The sequence below is a fragment of the Nakaseomyces bracarensis genome (assembly GCF_045282275.1).
Source record: "Nakaseomyces bracarensis strain CBM3 chromosome Unknown Scaff9_0, whole genome shotgun sequence".
Classification (NCBI taxonomy): domain Eukaryota; kingdom Fungi; phylum Ascomycota; class Saccharomycetes; order Saccharomycetales; family Saccharomycetaceae; genus Nakaseomyces; species Nakaseomyces bracarensis.
In genome coordinates, this window is record NW_027263970.1 from 659,915 (window position 1) to 675,018 (window position 15,104).

General features: G+C 36.3%; 7 protein-coding genes across 7 annotated transcripts; 4 read left to right on the top strand and 3 right to left on the bottom strand.

Annotated features, from left to right (window-relative positions):
* Positions 1-496: 496 nt before the first annotated feature.
* On the top strand, positions 497-2,047 carry MMT1 (Mmt1p; the record flags this gene model as incomplete). Its single annotated transcript, XM_071052688.1, has 1 exon — positions 497-2,047. The coding sequence occupies one exon, from the start codon at positions 497-499 to the stop codon at positions 2,045-2,047; it is 1,551 nt and encodes a 516-aa protein (XP_070906535.1).
* A 512-nt stretch (positions 2,048-2,559) lies between these two features.
* CHP1 (ribosome-associated Tef1p biogenesis chaperone CHP1) lies at positions 2,560-3,003 on the bottom strand (the record flags this gene model as incomplete). Its single annotated transcript, XM_071052689.1, has 1 exon — positions 2,560-3,003. One exon carries the CDS (start codon positions 3,001-3,003, stop codon positions 2,560-2,562), a length of 444 nt encoding a protein of 147 aa, XP_070906536.1.
* Positions 3,004-3,722: 719 nt separating this feature from the next.
* Positions 3,723-4,613, top strand: FPY1 (flavin adenine dinucleotide pyrophosphatase; the record flags this gene model as incomplete). The annotated part of the gene is made up of 1 exon (XM_071052690.1): positions 3,723-4,613. One exon carries the CDS (start codon positions 3,723-3,725, stop codon positions 4,611-4,613), a length of 891 nt encoding a protein of 296 aa, XP_070906537.1.
* Positions 4,614-4,963: 350 nt separating this feature from the next.
* On the bottom strand, positions 4,964-8,500 carry NEW1 (New1p; the record flags this gene model as incomplete). Its single annotated transcript, XM_071052691.1, has 1 exon — positions 4,964-8,500. The coding sequence occupies one exon, from the start codon at positions 8,498-8,500 to the stop codon at positions 4,964-4,966; it is 3,537 nt and encodes a 1,178-aa protein (XP_070906538.1).
* Positions 8,501-9,406: 906 nt separating this feature from the next.
* On the top strand, positions 9,407-11,482 carry SPT21 (Spt21p; the record flags this gene model as incomplete). Its single annotated transcript, XM_071052692.1, has 1 exon — positions 9,407-11,482. One exon carries the CDS (start codon positions 9,407-9,409, stop codon positions 11,480-11,482), a length of 2,076 nt encoding a protein of 691 aa, XP_070906539.1.
* A 122-nt stretch (positions 11,483-11,604) lies between these two features.
* On the bottom strand, positions 11,605-12,387 carry RNJ42_02528 (uncharacterized protein; the record flags this gene model as incomplete). Its single annotated transcript, XM_071052693.1, has 1 exon — positions 11,605-12,387. One exon carries the CDS (start codon positions 12,385-12,387, stop codon positions 11,605-11,607), a length of 783 nt encoding a protein of 260 aa, XP_070906540.1.
* A 1,339-nt stretch (positions 12,388-13,726) lies between these two features.
* Positions 13,727-14,923, top strand: RNJ42_02529 (GATA-type transcription factor; the record flags this gene model as incomplete). Its single annotated transcript, XM_071052694.1, has 1 exon — positions 13,727-14,923. One exon carries the CDS (start codon positions 13,727-13,729, stop codon positions 14,921-14,923), a length of 1,197 nt encoding a protein of 398 aa, XP_070906541.1.
* Between the last annotated feature and the right edge of the window lie 181 nt (positions 14,924-15,104).

Here is a 15,104-nt window from a genome sequence, read left to right on the forward strand (position 1 = left end):
ATTTACCCGGATCCATTTCTATTAATAGATGATCCATAATATTTTTCATCAGCCGGGTAATAGTCTTCGAGAAGAGTTTTTGCGAAAATCATGCGATGTGTCTCGATGGGATGGCCTTCCATTGTTCCAAGCCCGGAGGAAAGGGCCCACAGAAATCGAAGTAGAAAGAAACGATAGAATTGAAAAAAAAAAAAACACTAGAAAAAAAAATTTTGGTTGAACTCAGTATAATAGTGTTCTGAATGATTATTGGCAGTTGGTTTCGATTTCAGTTATTCCAAGCTGGCATAACTACGTTTGGTTCGTGGGCTTACAAGTTAAAAAGATATACCAGAAATAATATACTAATACAGAAAAAAAAGGAGAAGGCCAGTCATTTAACCTTATTGTATTTTGGATACTTCAGGAAGAAAACTACGTAAAAACGATATCGTATTCATATGGAGAAACCGCTATAAAAATATACAAAACCATAAAAAATAAAAGACTTGATAGAATGTTGAAGATATCGAAATTAGGCAATGCCCATATATTTGGAAGTGCTTCACAATTTAACAGGCGACTTCTTGATTCGAGAATTCAAATTCATTTTTATAAGCACAGAGGTATGGCCTCGCTGGTGGATAAACCTACTTCTCAAAAGTCGAATACGCTAAATACTAAAACCAGTGGGCATACACACGATCATAATCACGTACATGGTCATGGTCATGAACATGGTCATGAACATAGTCATATTGAGCATGATGAGATGGATTCTTCGCATAGACACGTCCATATGAGGGAATCCGAAACCGAAACCAACGATTCATTTAGCATAAGATCGATTCTAAGGCATTCGCACACACATTCGCCGAAAGCTACTTATCTTGGAAGCCCTGTAACTAAAGCTAAAGAGGTTGATGCTAAACCTAAGACTCATGTGCATTCACATCTTCATCACCATGGTCATGGACATACACATTCGCATACAGGTGGCAATCCATTACTAGTTCTTAGCACAGAAGAGATAAGGAAAAATGCTGGGGTACGGATTACTTGGATAGGGCTTGGTATAAATGTCGCAATTGCAGTTGGCAAATTTGCAGGTGGAATAGTATTTCATTCGCAGGCACTGTTTGCTGATGCAATTCACGCGCTCAGTGATATGGTGGCGGATTTTTTGACATTATTTTCTGTTGATTTGGCTTCAAATAAGCCGTCGGAAAAGTTTCCATACGGTTACGGTAAAGTTGAAACTGTTGGGTCGCTTGCTGTATCAACTATTTTAGCTATGGCTGGTCTTTCAATTGGTTGGACATCGGTTTGTGCATTAGTAGGACCAATGGTACCTCATACCATCATCGAAGCGCTTCATCAAATCGGTCTAGCTAATAGCCACCATCATCATCATTCTGTTGAGGAAATAACAAAAGAAGTTACAGATATTAATGCTGCCTGGATCGCAGCGGCATCTATAGTTGCTAAAGAATGGGTATTCAGAGCAACAAAAAAAGTTGCTATTGCAACTAACTCCAATGTTCTAATGGCGAACGCATGGCATCATCGTGTTGACTCTCTTACTTCGTTAGTTGCATTTGTAACAATCACTGCCGGGCATATGTTCAATATCCAGTCATTAGATACAGTAGGTGGCTTAATCGTTGCAATCATGATTATGAAGGCGGGTATTCATGGTATGTCGATGTCAGTAAAAGAATTGGTTGATGAGGCATTATCTAAAGAGGATCCACGTTATGAAGAGGTTGAGTCCATCATAAATGAAACGCTTTCAAAACTAGTTACTAATAATAATTCAAAGAAGCCATACACGATTCAGGAATTGCGTATTCTTTCATCTGGACCAAATCTGAGGGCACATTTGATATTAACAGTGCCAAAACAAAGGTGGGATAATATTTTAGATATTGGAGAATTTGAATTGATTACAGCACACCTACGTAAAGTATTCCTAGAAGAACTGCCTTCTTTGATTAAGATTGATGTTGAGTACATTGAAGAAAGAGATGGTACAGAAACTCCTGACGATCCAGAAAAAGAAGTATAGAGATCTAAATAACCAGAACATATAAACACCTGTACCTCTACTCTCCGTTGCAGGTTAACTCGAGAATGCTATCATATATTTATATTTATTATTCAGACAATACTTTAATAGAGTTATAAATTATTAGAGATTTTTATAGACTAAAGTTTATCATTAGAGAAATTATACAAATGCAATTAATACTAAGGTGACTGCCTACCTTTAAGAATCATTGGATAACATAACAAAGTTCTTACAGATAAAGGGGAAGAATGGCTTAGTAAATGATCTGGGTATTTTCATCCCACTACTCTTCTTATGAACATCCAACGATATAGTAAAAGTATTCATTGGCTCTTGGAATGATGAGAAATACCTGGACCTTTTCTATACGGTTTTCATTCTTTTACCCTATTTTATATTTTTTATTTTTATTTTTATTTTTATTTTTATTTGAGCAGGAAGTAGTATCTCGACACCCATATTACAAGCAGTAAATATATTCAGAGGTTTCTGTTACTGTCTGGTATAACCTATTTCCCTACAGCCCAGTCGTTCAAACCATGTCTGTTTCTAGCAATTTCAAATGCATAAAATTGAATTCTGACGACAAAAATGGTAGTAAACTGACCATACTCAGCATTAGAGTCTGTTCTCAATAGGGTACCAAAGTTATAATCCTCGACCTTCTTTTCGAAGTATTGAGCAAATTGTCTCCATCTCTCCTTAGCAACTTTGTTCTTCAATTCCTCTTCATCGAATTTCTTCAGCTTTTCAACATCTCTAAACTCAGGAAATCTCTCCATGAAGAGCTCGTAAATTTCATCATCAATCTTAGTTAGACGTAGCTTGGAACCAGGAACATGTGTTAGCAATTTCCAGTATGTCTCCGCTTGTTCAACAGCAACAACAGCAAACTGCTTCTCGATATCCTCAGAATTCTGGGCGTTCTCTGCGTCAAAGGTACTCATAGACATATTTTAAAAGTTGTGTTTTGGCCGCCTGTCTTAATACTTTGTAATATAAGGTAAGGTATGAAGAATCTCCTTACTGTTATAACGCTGTGCCCATCGCCAATGTCTGGGATCGATGAGCTTAAAATTTTTTATGTTTTCATAATCTATTATCGTGTTATATGATGTCATATATATGGGTTATATACAAAGTTGCATAAATAAGAAGTAATTAATAGGGTTTTCGAAAGATAGTTAGATATTGGTTAAGAGTTGAAGCCAGGAAGTATTATTGGAAATAAACTAATTTTATCTAGGTTATGTATTATCGCAAGATTCATCGTGCTAATTCTTTTCATTTGACAATAGTCCCTCTCCTTGGCAAAAAATGTAAGAACATGTAGAAATATCCAGACTTAGAGATTTTGTCCTTAGTGGAGAGTGGACTTTGTTATAATAAATGGAATGAAATTGTGTTGTAAGTCCTTTTATTTTATGTTTAGTTTTAGTTGAGTGGACGAAACATCCCATTCGATATTCCGGGTTATGTAAAGCTAGTAAGGGCTCTCTTTTTTGAGGGTGTGGTACAGTGGTAGCCTTTTACTTAATACTCGAGGGAAAATGGTCAAGTCCATTTTTCAGCAATATGTTTAACATATATTTCCCTATTTTATTTCCTTTGATGTACTGCAACGTATTTGAAAAATTCTTGTTTGATTCTTTTTTTTATATATTATATTCGAATGTTTAAGTCTATTACAAAGTTTACTGTAGTAAAACCACTGTTAAGAAGGTATAGTTCTGAAATGGGGAAAGTAAATGCTGCATGTTTGATTATAGGTGATGAGATCCTTAATGGTAAGGTTGTTGATCTAAACTCTACTTTTTTCGCCAAGTTCTGTTACCATGAAGGCATAGCATTGAAGAGCATAATGACAGTAGGGGATGACGAAGACCAAATTGTACGCGCAGTTAAAGAACTATCAAGTCGATATGACTTTATTGTGACCACCGGGGGGATTGGGCCAACCCATGATGATATTACGTATGCATCGATAGCTAAAAGTTTTGATCTGCCATGTAAGTTGGACGAGGAAACTAAGAAGAGAATGCAAGAAAGATCAAATCCAGAGAAAAGGCTTGACTCAGAGTCATTGAAGGATTATTATAGAATGGCTACGTTACCTACAGGTAATGAGGTTAAAAAGTATTATGTTGCGGATGACTTATGGGTTCCTATCTGCGCTATTAAAAATAAAGTTTATATTTTACCGGGTATTCCTCAACTTTTTGAAAGGATGTTGACCTCTTTTCTACCAACTCTTAAATTAATATATGACCTAGATGCTGATAAAAGAGAGTATGTACGTTATTTTGTTAAGACTAAATTATCTGAATCAGAAATATCGCGTCATTTGAGGACGTATCAATCGGAGGCTGATGCCCATTCCGATGATATTAAAATAGGTTCATATCCCCATTTTGGAATGGGCTTCAATACAATTAGTATCCTTGGTGTCCTAGATGATGATAACTATTTGAGGAGTATCCGAGATAGGGCTATTGGTGAATTGGAAGGTGAGGAAATTACAGAAGAAGAGGAATCTGAATACTCAAACGGAAATAGACTGTAATCGTAACTTATAATTTAAGTTTCTGCAGAAAAATGATAACTATTAATTCTAAAGTGTAAGTTTTGAAAACTATTTAGGTATAATATTCCAGTAATGAAATAATAGGCTTCAATGATATTTGATAAGTGTATTAATGTGTATATTTTATATTAATTATTCAATTATTAAAACTACAGAATTGAAAGTGAGAAAAAAGAGTAGATATTAACTAATGAAACCCAAATTATATGTGTCAAATTATTCCAAAAAAATGTGTTTTTATTAAAAAAGAAAATTAGCAAAATGGACAAGTTCTATCAATTACAGCTTGTTTGCATTTTTAAGTTGCAGAAAAAAAGATAACTTTATGTTTATTCATCGTCTTCTTCATCGTCAGTATCAACTGGCTTTGGTGTACCCTTAGGAGAGGACAACCATTCGATATAACGTAGACGACGACGTTCAGCTTGGGCCTTCTTCTCATTTCTGGTCAATCTCTTCTTTCTTTGCTTGACCTTAATGTTGGCAGGAGAGTCATCATCAGTAACGGAACTGCTTGGCTTCAAACCGACAGCGTTGTCATTACCACCATCTTCAAATCTAGATTGATCAACATCCTTAACACCCTTTTGTACCATTGTACCATTTTCAACGATCCATTGTTCAGGACATAGAGCACCAACAAATTCATTGTTGTGAGAAATCATAACAACACCACCGCTCCAGTCTCTTATAGCAACGGCCAAAGCACCAAGAGAATCTCTATCTAGATAGTTAGTAGGTTCATCAAGGACCAGTAAATGTGGATTATTCCACATGGCACCTGCAATAACAACCTTGACCAATTGACCACCAGATAAAGATCCCAATGGTGTGTGGTTTGCAATTTCAGAGTCTAGACCAACATCTTCAAAGTGTTTTGTAATAACAGCTGGTGTTAACTCACGGTATCCCAAACCTTCTCTCGAAGCTTCGTGGTCATCAAATTTTTGGACCAACTTCTCAAAACCATGGCCAATCAATACATCACGAGGAACCCATGAGTTGTACTTTGGCTTCCACCACTTCCATTTAACTTCATATTGGAAGGATTTCTTCAATTTTTGTCTACCTACGATAGCTTCTATTTGACGAGCACCTCTTCCATCATCAATATCAATCTCCTTGGCCATCATTTCCTTTTCTTCTTCAGAGATCTTTCTAGATTCCTTCAATAGGACTTCACGATCGTCACCGAATTGGTAACGCCATTGCAGATATTGGTTTGCAGTTTTCTCTTTGTGCTCATTAACATGTTGAAGAGCGTGTTGGGCAATGTAACCAATACGTAAGTTTGGATGTTTTTCAACCTTACCCTCTTGTGGGACAAGTTCACCTGTTAGTAACTTGATTAGTGTAGATTTACCAGCACCATTTGGACCTAAGATAGCAACACGAGAAGATAGAGATAGAGCACATGAAACATGGCTTAAACTTGGTTTGTCCGCACCTGGATAGGAATAAGTCACATCAGTCATCTTTGCAACAGCTCTGGTGTTAGATTTGACACCGGTTAAAATACCAGGTGGAGGGAAACGCATTTGAGCATTAGTATCTGAGAGTGTGTAATAAGCCTTAGCTTCTGGTTTTTGTTCAACAAATTGAGCCAAGTTACCCTTATAGTATGCCAACTTCTTGTTCTCATAGTGAATAATATCTGTACAGACTGCGTCTAAGAAACCGGAGTCATGCGAAACGATCAATGAAGTAATATTGGTGTGTTCAAGAAGGTAGTCTTGTAACCATTTAACGTTACTAACATCCAAATGATTAGTAGGTTCGTCCAATAATAGGATATCAGCCTTCTGTAACATTGCTCTTGCCAATTCAAGCTTCATCTTCCAACCACCAGATAACGATCCAACGGTTTGAATTCTACGGGATTCATCAAATCCAACAGATTCCAATGCAGCTGCAATCTCATCTCTCGAAGTCGATTGCAGTTGATCATCCAATGCAATAAAAGATACCAAATCAAGATCACCTTCTTCACCTTGTAACTTATGTTCAACAAAACAAGTCTTTAAGGTATCCTTATCAGGGAAACCGTCTAGCTGACCATTTGCAATAGATCTCATTAGTGTAGACTTACCGGCACCATTTCTACCACACAAACCATAACGATGACCTTTGATCAATCTTAAGTTGGTCTTGTTCAGCAACATTCTGGAACCATAAGCTAGAGAGAAATCGGTATTGACAATTTCGATACCTTCATCCTCATCATGCTTTACCTTTTCTTGATGGAAAAGAGCCCTCAATTTGTCGATAATCTCAGAGCTAACAACTTCGGTGTTCTCTTCACCCAGTACTGTATTAAATAACTCTTCCAGTCTTTTCCAGTCATTAACATTGGCATCCATAGTCAAAATTGAACCTAGATAATTAATCACTTCAGAATCCTTAATAAAAGAAGCCTTTTGGTCGTCAGTTATGGTGGCCTTCTCAATAGCGGTCTTAACAACTGCACTACCTTCCTCTTCTGTAATTCTACCCTGGAAACTGTCCTTGTTGTGGCTTGAGGTGCTATCATCACCCTTAAGAACCTTTAAGGCCTTCTCGGCCAATTCACGGACCTCTGGAAGTGAAGCAGTATCTACCACCTTTTGTACACCAGGCAACAATAGAGGGATGTAGCTTTCAATTTCGATAAAGTTGTTAACCAATCTAGTTAAATTCTCAATGACAATGACGGTTTGTCTCAATTGCTCTTGGGAGGAGGATGAAAGGTTCAAGGATCTGTTTAGAATTGGGACCAAAAGAGCAAGGGCTGGTTCAGTAACTTCAGCAACAAATGTAACACTAGAAAGAGCCTTAACAGATTGTGGAACTTGATTTGGATCTTGTAAAGTGTTGACAATCAGTTCGTAACGAGGAGCCAAATCAAGGTTATCTAGGATGGAAACGTAATCAAGAAGAGTCTTGTGACCTTGCTTAGCTAGTTCTGGCTTGAAATCGGTGGCAACATCCGTCAATACTGGTACAGTGGATTTGAATGTCAGTTCCAATAAGTCATTTGGAGAGTCTTCCCTAATTCTGTCCACAACAGCTAGAGCGCCCATTTTAGATTGCCATTTAGCACCTGAGGCCAAGTATTTCAAGACAACAGGCAACACAGTGGAAGGCAACGCATCCACAGGCTGAGCATTCACTAGTGCGTCAATAGAATGTTGAGCTGCACGCTTAACAGTGGTATCCTTATCAGCTAATAGGTCGAATGAGTATTCAAAAAGAGGCAGCAAGTAGGCTTCCTGCGGGGTCTTGCCAGAAAACAGGTTGGCTAAAGATGTAACTAGGAGCATGGAGGTTTCCCTGATTAATGGACTACCCTTAGCCTTGGCCAGCTTGGCTAGGATATCAGTAATGTTCCATTCCTTAATATTCTGAGCACTTGTCTTAGAGAACTCATCAGTGATTGCTTTAACTTCAGCTTTACACTCAGTGATATTACTGGCCTCCATCAACTTAGAGATAGAGTTGGAGATAGGGCTAACTTCCAAGTCATTCAACTTATTTGTCAGCGAAGTCAAAGAGACAGTAGAGGAAGAGGGAGTAGGACCGTTGCTATGATTTGGTGTACTTGCCGACTGTTGGTACTTGTAAGCAGAGACAGGAATACCATTGGCATCAAACCCTGACTGAACCTGGGGCTGGTAACTGTTGCTAGGCTTGGTATTCTTGTTGTAATTACTGTTTTGGTTCCATTTCTGGACATTTGGGTTGTATTGTCTCTGTTGGTGGTAATTACTCTTCTTTTGTTGAGGTGGAGCATTGAAGTAACCACCAAAAGGAGACGGAACCATCGAGGGATCCTGGGGCTGTTCACCCAGGAAATCATCCAAACTCTTAGCAAACTTTTTTGGAGGCATATTTTTTTCTTCTATGTCTCTATTATACCTTGCTATTAATAGAGTCTGCTTTGAGTCTTATTACCTATATATGATAAATATACTATTATTATAAATAACTACTTTATAATAAACAACTTGAGGCCGTTGCTGACTGCACCTCTGTGGATAATCAATCATCTTCCACAAGCTCATCGCAAAACATGCCACTGAAAAAAAAAAAAATTTGAAATGAAAAATTTCAGAAAAAAAAAAGAAACGAGAAAAAAACAGAAAATTTTTTCAGATACCTGTGTACGTATAATACATGTGATCCATCAAGATTGAAGTCGTAACTAACGAAATAACTCGTGATTTTCCTAGGAAAGGTTTTGATCACGTGTGTGTGTGTGTGTGTGTGTGTGTGTGTGTGTGTGTGTGTGTGTGTGTGTGTGGAAATATACTAAGTAGTTGTAGCCTGTGTTATTTTCATATTTAAAACTTGCAAATTGGAAGTTGACAAGGAATAATAAAGTCGTAGGTAGGGTGTTTCTTGCAGAAAGAAAGCTTAATATTTCTTATCCCTTTTGGGTTAAACGGTCCTTGATTGTGGTAAAGGTAAGCCAAAAAAAAAATAGTTCTGGTGACGCGAAAAATTTTAGAACTGAAGATAGGTCTATACTCAGAAAACAAGGTAGGGGGAAGTTCAGCTGTATAAGTTAAAGGGTATTAGAAAATGACAACAAACGCGTTAATATTTTTTGGTAGGGACTACTGCTATAACCACTATTAAAAATATTATATTTTTTTTTAGGACTATTAATAAATATTATTCAGTTCTTGTTTATAAACACTTACTTTTACATGATATAAAACTAACATAAATTTAAAGAAGTGTTAAGAAAATCTAGAGGAAGAGACAAACTTTGACGATAGATATAGCTAACGATGTCAGATACGTATATGACATTGAAGATCTTGTATACGCTGGATAGCGGTGCCACGGGGAGTTATTTGGCGCGGTCTAGGACACCACATTTGGTTAAAGTTGTGAATATACCTGAGAGTGATGGTTCTGGTGAAGTAGCCGAGGAATCTAATAGTTCGGGGACTAGAATGATGAAGGTTGGTGCGGTACATATCTCCAGTGTTTTGGAAGAGATATACCAGAATTCTCCAGAGGTGCTAAGTACTCTAGACACTGATAGTGATCAGGACTATAACCTGTACTATAGAGATATTTGCGAGTATGAGGAGCCCTTAGTAAGTCTAGGATTACTTTCACAATTGAGGAAGAAGCTTGATGCCAAAAAAGAACAAATAACGGCACCTGTATTGGAGGAAGAACAAGATAGTGAGGATGCCGAGGAGGAAGAGTTTATTGTAACTGGTCGAGTGTGCTCTAATCTATCAGCTCTCCTGAGAAGATCATATAGTAACATGAAGAAGAAATCAACTACATCGAACACACCTGAGACTTTAGAGGTGAAACTGCGATTCACTAGAATGATGAGAACACCTGTTACACGCAAATCGTACAATGAATCGTCTCAAAGATCAATTCAACAAGGAAACTTTAAACCCCAGGCTAAGACTTATCAACACCCTATTCACGCGAATCAGAATAGACAATCGTCAGTAAAATCAAAACCAAAAATGAAAATGATGGGTGCTCCGGCTGCTACAGGGACAAATAACAATAACATGAGTTCTAATAGGAGACAAACAAATCCTATGCCTGCTCCAAAGGCCAAGAGAACACAATCTCTACCGATATGGAATCTAAAGCCTGGAAATGGGAATAATATGTACCTGAAAAATTCAATCGCCCATAAAATTTACATGGCTGATAGACAAACCGACGGTGGTCCAGTTAACCCAACTTTCCAAACGCCTGTCGAGCAACAGGAGGCAAAACCCACAGTTGATGAGTCTGTTAGTAAGAGGTTCGAATTTATGCTAGGAAAGAAGAAATCAAGCAATGTCAAACAAACAAAGAAGGGCAACTCATCAAAAAAGGAACAGGACACCGAGACACAACTTAAAACTAAAAAGAATAAAAAGAATAGAACGAAGAGCAATGATTTCAAGAAGCCGATGTTAAGTGTTAATCAGGAAAATAATTTGATGTATGACAGCCTGCTTTCTGATAACACACCTCAATCAGAGATATACAATGATGCTAGAAACTACAATGAAAATAAAGAGAACATTCCCCCAACATGTACAAATACTGGCGATATCAATAACGATCTAGATATGATTAATTTTGAAGGAATAAATTTAAAAGGCGATATGAATTGGCTAAACTCATTTAATCCATTCGACTATCAAAATAGTACAAATAACCAACCTAGCAGCAAAGGTTTGAATTCTACTCCACAAGATATTAATACCTGTAACACGGTTACTATTGAAAACGAAGAGGATGACGAGCTACAAGCCCAAAATGACTTCAATCCTTCTGGCTTTACTCACGAAGTTAAAAGCAAGTTCAACAATGAGGTTTATGTGAATACAGATATCGATAAAACTTCACCAATTGATAACCTTTCCATGCCCTTGTTGGACATGCTCGATGATAAATCTAAGACTAAAACAAAGAACAGTACCTCAGTGGTGCTAAATATTGAAGTTGATGATAACGACGATGAAGATGATGAAAATATGAACGAGGATTCGACATCAATTATGGCTAACAATTCTACACCAGTTGAACAAAGCACCATCTCTAGGATAGCACCATTGAAAAAAAGCATCTCTTCCATTGAAGAAGAAGATGATGAGGATGAAGAAGAAGAAGAAGAAGATCACAAAAGAATGTCTAAGAAAAGAAGAACTATACCTTCTTCGCCTTCAATGATGTTCTCCTATCATGACGCAAGTCCAAATTCAGAAATTACGAATGATTTATTTACCTCATTCATGAACAATAATGATGCTTCTGGGAATGAAGAGAACCATGATACGCCTGCAACAATATGTCCTACTAGTGATCCAGCTCAAAAGAATACACCATGTTGAAATTCAAGTTTATTGAAATTTATCCAAATACTTTAATGCTGCACGTTATCATATTTTTTATCTATAGTGATCTTTATACTAATATATAACTATGATATATTCTTTGCATAGAACAGTTATTCTTATTTTCTTCTTGGCTTATCCTTTAGTAAATTTTTTATTCGAAGACTGTCCTGTACAAACTTCGACATTTCTTTTTCAATTGCATCATAATTTTCTTTTCTGTAGTACTCTAAAAGTCTCTTAGTAGACATTTCAAGCTCAAGTTCGTAGTTGATAGCGCCATGAGTTTTCTTGCTGTCTGTTTTGGTTGATACAGTAGAAACATCTATACGATGCCTACTCCGTGGTACCGTAAATTGATAGCCCTTTTTCTCTCGAATAAATGTCTTCGAATTAGAGAATGCGGGGTACGCCATTATAGGTATTACATGTTCAATACTAAGAGATAGTTTGCATTCATAATTACTGTAGGGGAATTTTATCAGGACATTTGAGATTCTTTCTTTGCTGATAGACTCCAGCAGTGTATTTGTGTTTAGGTCCACTCTGATACGTCCTTTATTCAGAGGAGGTGGTAGAGTTGTTTTCTTGGAAATATCACGTACTTGAAACCCTGCTTTTCCATCATAAAACTGTTTTACTATTTTATCGTACGTCTTTTTATCAATGGACGGTATCAGGCGATAATTACTGGGAAGAATGGTGTACTTAGATTTGTCAAGTACATCCCTGTCATTTCTCTTAACTCGTCCAAACTTTAGTTCCAACTCTATTATACTGTGGTTTTCAGCTGGTATATGGTCAAGGTTACTGATAATCCAGTCCTTCAAATAGCCTACAAACCCTCCAAAGTTATGAACATCGCTATGTAGTTCTGCCATTTTGTGTTTCATAGCAACCATAATGTAAAAAAAGCACAAAAACTGTATATAAAAAATACCTTAATTTAAAGAATAGGGGGAGAACTTAGTAACTATGTGTGTGTAAATAATTATGTTTTATAAATGATTTACGTTTTGGTATAAAAACCAGCCTAAGAAAGGAAATTAAGGGCCATTGCTAAAATTATGAAACTTTCACTTAATATTGTTCTCTACAGCCGTGTCTGTCTTCCCTCTTCGCAATTAATTTTTTTTTTTTTCAGTTCGGAGTTTTTCTGAGTAAAAAGTAAAGCCGGTATTAAATTTATTGTAGAAAAATAATATGACATCATCAATGAAAACACAATAAAGAAAGACAAACAGTTCTTTTCATTGCACTAGGATTATTTTTAATAATAAGACCTTACTAGGAATTGTATTGCTTGCGGGACACAAAAAAAAAAATCCCAAAAACAGAATAAAAAAACCTTAATTTATACTGTAAGGAATAATTAAAATAAATTAAAATATTTCCAATTGAACAAAGTATTTAGAAGCTCCTGTATAAAGGTTTGAACCTAATAATAAAGTATTTGGCAAGAATATTATATAGTATCAGTTTTGGGTAATTGTAAGTGAGATGAAAGAGTTGTTAAAATACTTTAAAAGGGGGGAAGGTGCTGTGGTTCGGTTTTAGTGATTTTCTTAGCGCCTAATCTGGAAAATTATAGAGTTTTTTTTTCTCATGAAATAGTCAAGTTGAAATGAAACTGTTGTTTAGTTCAGGTACTGCTTTTACGGTAGTTTCTTAGTATTTTTAGTTAAACTCGATGAAAATACCAAACTTGAGCAAAGGAATCTGTAAAGAAATCATCTATGTAATCCCTATTTTCCATTATAGCATGCCATTACAGTTGAAGATTGAAGATTTATTTAGGGGTTGATAAGAATAATCAGACTATTTCTATAATATGTGATCAATGGTATAGTATTTTCATCTCATCTGTTGCTGTGGTTTTTCTCTTTTTTTTAAAAAAACTGACACAAATTCTTCTCTCTCTTAAACATGCTCTCTATTGAAGCAAATAGAGGGAGTTATTGTGGATAAAGTCATGTCCCTTTTCCTGAATTTGTTCTGAGAAATAGTGACACTTTAAGCAAATCTAAATTGCTTTACAATCCCAAAAACAAATGGTATAAAAACTCCATTAAATTTCCTATTTAGTTTCAAAATTTCTATTGTTCGTTTGTTTTTAATATGCACATGTAGTTTATATATATTATTCTATTATATGTATTATTTTTTTTAATAAATGAAACTAAATAATCAGACAACTCATAACCAAATAATCATTTTTTCATATTTGTCCTGCTAGAAAATATGATTTCAGATCCTTATCAATTTCCACAACGTATCGTCCTTCCACCTATTCAATCTTTATTCAACAATGATGGTGGGGTCAATGGGATTCGCCCACGTCCACTAGTCCCTAGAAGCTACGAAATATTGGATTCAAGCCCAACAGCTTATTTCCAATCTGTTCGTACTTTTGATAGGTCATTCATTGATACAAATAGAAGTATCCCAATGATGTATCCGCCTCCACCAATTAATATACCATCATACGGTATTCATTACCACAACATTGTGCCTCCTACCACCAACTACTACCAACTACCTCCACCACCACAGAACCCAGATCCTATTACATTTAATTCTTCACCACAACCTACAACCTACACCACTCCAATGAAGAACACATCTCCACTAACCAGAATTACAACCCCAGCTACCACGGCGGTAACTTACAATGGTTGTACACCATATAAGCCGGACGTTATTACGACACCACAACAAGCTTCTGACTGTAAGGTTGAGACACCAAAATTGGTGTCAGATTACAAATTCGCTTTGAACTTGACACCTGCAAAGTCTTCTCAATTGAAGGACCAGTCAGGTAAAGGTGATAGTAAATTGCATTCATTAACTACAGTAGCTATGGCATTAGCTTCTCAGTCTAAGCAAGAACTGATTCCAAATAGCTTAGAAGAGTTGAAATTTTCTAAAATAAACGGTTATCAAGCCAAGACCAAAAAGCATGTGTTTAAAAATATGGTTACTAAGGTTAAATTCGATAATCATCCTCCTTCCTTATTGCCGGTGACAATTCCAAAGCTTATAAATAAGGAGTTTGTTCAAGTCATTCAAACACCTCAGTGCCTAACTGTCAGTGAGAGACCTGCTACTGGGGAGAGCAAGAGCACATGTAACGCTGATAATTCCCAAGACAATGGTTCGACTAAAACCACGGTTAGAAAACGTAAAGTTAAGCCAGGTAAGGTTTCTAAATCCGGTAAAAATAGAAATATCTATGGCCATTGTTTACATTGTGGTCAAGAAGATACCCCAGAATGGCGTAACGGACCACAAGGTAAAGCTACCTTATGTAATGCTTGTGGTTTATTCTTCAAAAAATTGAAGAAACATTTTGGGAACGAAACCATTGCAATCCAATACATGCAACACAGATGTTTAGTTGATAGTGAAGATAGAACTATGCCTAAACATAATGAATAATTGTGTTTAGCACTGCAAATTTTTGAACTGTTTCTTCTTACCAGAAGAGGTATCTTCATGTTTTTTATGGTAAAGTTTTACTAGTTTTTATTTCTTCGTGGAAGAATATCCTAATTGACCTTTCTTCTCTAAGCTGCCTTATAACTTTTTTTTTCCATGATAACAGCTTACTTCTAATTAT